The sequence below is a fragment of the Tupaia chinensis genome, unplaced genomic scaffold, assembly GCF_000334495.1.
Source record: "Tupaia chinensis unplaced genomic scaffold, TupChi_1.0 Scaffold000066_1, whole genome shotgun sequence".
Lineage (NCBI taxonomy): Eukaryota > Metazoa > Chordata > Mammalia > Scandentia > Tupaiidae > Tupaia > Tupaia belangeri.
The window spans coordinates 7,287,715-7,290,243 of record NW_006159525.1 but is presented as its reverse complement, the minus strand read 5'-3'; the positions used below and the strand labels follow the sequence as shown (position 1 = coordinate 7,290,243).

The window sequence follows — 2,529 nt, the reverse complement described above, 5'->3', positions numbered from 1 at the left end:
GGGGTGGGCGGGCCCCCGTGGCGCGCGTCCCCCCCCGGCCGGCCGGCCGCTGGGGAGCCCCGGGTGGGCGGCCCGGACACCCGCCCGCCCCCGCACAGCCCAGCCCTCCACCGCCAGGGCAGTTCTCCCCGACTCAGCCCCCGGCGTGCGCCGCCCCTTCCCGAGGGTCCCTGGGGTGCAGCGGGGCCGCGTCCCCGGCACACTCCGAATTCCCGAGCGCCGCTCCATCCCTGCGGCCGGCAGCATCGCGGCCTCGGGATACTCACCGCTCCCACCGCGGCCTCACTCGGCTCCCGGCCCGGATCCCCGAACTCGCTGCCCTCCTCGGAGCCCCCCGAGCGGCTGAGCGTAGAGATTTGTTGGAACGTCGCTGAGCATCCTGGAGGTGCGGCGCCTGCGGTTCGGCTCCCAGCCCGGCCCGGTGCGCTCGGTGCGGGGCCCCCGGGCTCTGCTGCAGCTCGCGCTCAGGCCAGGTGAGCGTTTCGTGGAGTTCAAAGCCCAACGCCCCAGCCCGGGGGCCTTTAAAAAGGGTGCCTTTGGAGGCGCCGGAACCTAACCTTAGCTTCCTTCCAATCGGTGCAGTTTCAAATCTCTCTCGTTCATTCCTATACCGGCTAATTCTGGTTTGGCAGGAAAAAAAATGTAGTCACCTCACATGCACACTCTGGTGGCCGGTTAGAGTTTATTGCTTGAGCTGCTGTGCGCATTTGTAACTGGGGGAGAGGGCTGGAAACCCGGCCCGGGATGCAGATGAGAACAGAGGCACCTTCTGTTTTTCTGACATAGGAGAGACGCGACGAAGCAGACCCTCCCCCTGGGTCTGAGCCACAAGATCTAACAGTTTGCAGAGCGAAAGAGGCAGAGCAGGAGCTGCGAAATTCCTGGTTACAGAAGACTAAAATCCCTCACTCTCTGTCCACTCTGGGCCCCTCTTCTCCCTGCCCCCTCCCTTTTTTGGAGAGGTTTTTGCTATAGGGCGCGTGCGCTCGCCAGACAGACAGAGACAGAGACAGAAAGTGAGAAATCACCCCCCAGGGGGGATGGCCACGCCGCAATCCCTTCTCCTCCATTCTCCTCTCGGGATCTTGGGCACGCACGCACACGCGCCCAGAGTGAGTGTATGCCACAGGGCCCTGGACTCGAACCGCGGTTGACTGCGAGTCCAGCGACATAGCCCTTACTCTAACTGCTGTCCCCCCCCCCTTTTTTTTTAAAGTAAGATTTTTTTGCCATAGGGCGAAGTCCTGGCCAGAGACAGAGAGGGAAAATGAGAAATCAGCGCCCCAGGAAGGATGGACACAATGCAATCTCTTCTTTATTCTCTTCCCACACAGCCGTGCTCAGCATGATTTTTCAAGCCCTTGTGGTCCAAGACTTGAACCACGGTTGCCATCTGGGAGTCCAGCACCTTAGCCACCATGCCACGTGCCGGCCCCCGGAGTTTTTTTCTTTTAATGTTGTAATAGATGACCACAAACGCGGTGGCAGAAAATGGCAGTGGCTCAGTATGCTACAGTCCCGGAGGCTGCCAGCATTCCCTAGCTGGTGGCCACTCCCCCTGTCTTCAAAGCCAGCGTGCAGATTTATCCTGCAGGCTCATACCCTCTGTCTCCTCCAATCCACCCCACCCACCTCCTCCTCTTTTAAGGACCCTTGGGATTATGTCAGGCCCACCTAATACTCCAGATAATCTCCCTATTTTAAGGTCATCTGATTAGCAAATTTAGTTCCATCTACAACTTTCATTCATTCCCCCTTTCTCACATAGGGTGATAGATTGACAAATTCCAGGGACTGGGATATGGAAATCTTTAGAGGATTATTATTCTGCCAACCACAGACTTTCTTCTTTCTTTCTTTTTCTTCTCCCCCCCCTGCCGGGGTCCAGCCTCGGCGTGGGTGGGCTATCTCCAGGGAGGCAGCGAAGGTGAACAGAAGACAGAGGCCTCGATGCCTTTTCATGCAGGTCCTATGCCGGACACCCCTCAAAGATTGCTCTCTGAGGAGTGACAACTATTAGGAATCATCAGTGTGTTTTTATTGAAAATGTGAGACAGAGGCCTCGATGCCTTTTCATGCACGTCCTATGCCGGACACCCCTCAAAGATCGCTCTCTGAGGATGACAACTGCTAGGAATCATCATGCGTTTTTATTGAAAATGTGATACATGCAAGTAAAGGGAGAGGGGCTAGTGTTACTATTAAGAGCTCATAAAGTTTTTAACAATAGAGAACATAGATTCTATTCAGGGTTGGATTAAGGGTGGGTCTAGTGCAATTCAGGGTTGGATTAAGGGTGGGTCTAGTGCAGTTCTGCAATTGTAGGTGGGTCTCCATGGAATGCAGTTTCAGGAAAGCGGTTCTGGTAAGCAGAGATGATTATCAGCTGATGCGGCGCAGCAGCCATCTTGTGATTACTGGGAATGGTGCTGAGAAAAGAAAATCTCAAGAATAGATATTAGGGGAACCAGCAGTTAGCGTAATGGCTATGTCGCTGGACTCCCACGTAGTCGACCGCGGTTCGCGTCC

The 2,529-nt window shown here is 55.8% G+C and overlaps 1 protein-coding gene across 1 annotated transcript in view; it reads right to left on the bottom strand.

Annotated features, from left to right (window-relative positions):
• The window catches only part of LOC102474871 (uncharacterized), a 42,887-nt gene that overhangs the window by 11,413 nt on the left and 28,945 nt on the right, over positions 1 to 2,529 (bottom strand). Inside the window, 1 exon segment of the mRNA XM_014582114.1 lies at positions 267 to 620. Coding sequence (XP_014437600.1) covers positions 267 to 620 — 354 coding nt within the window.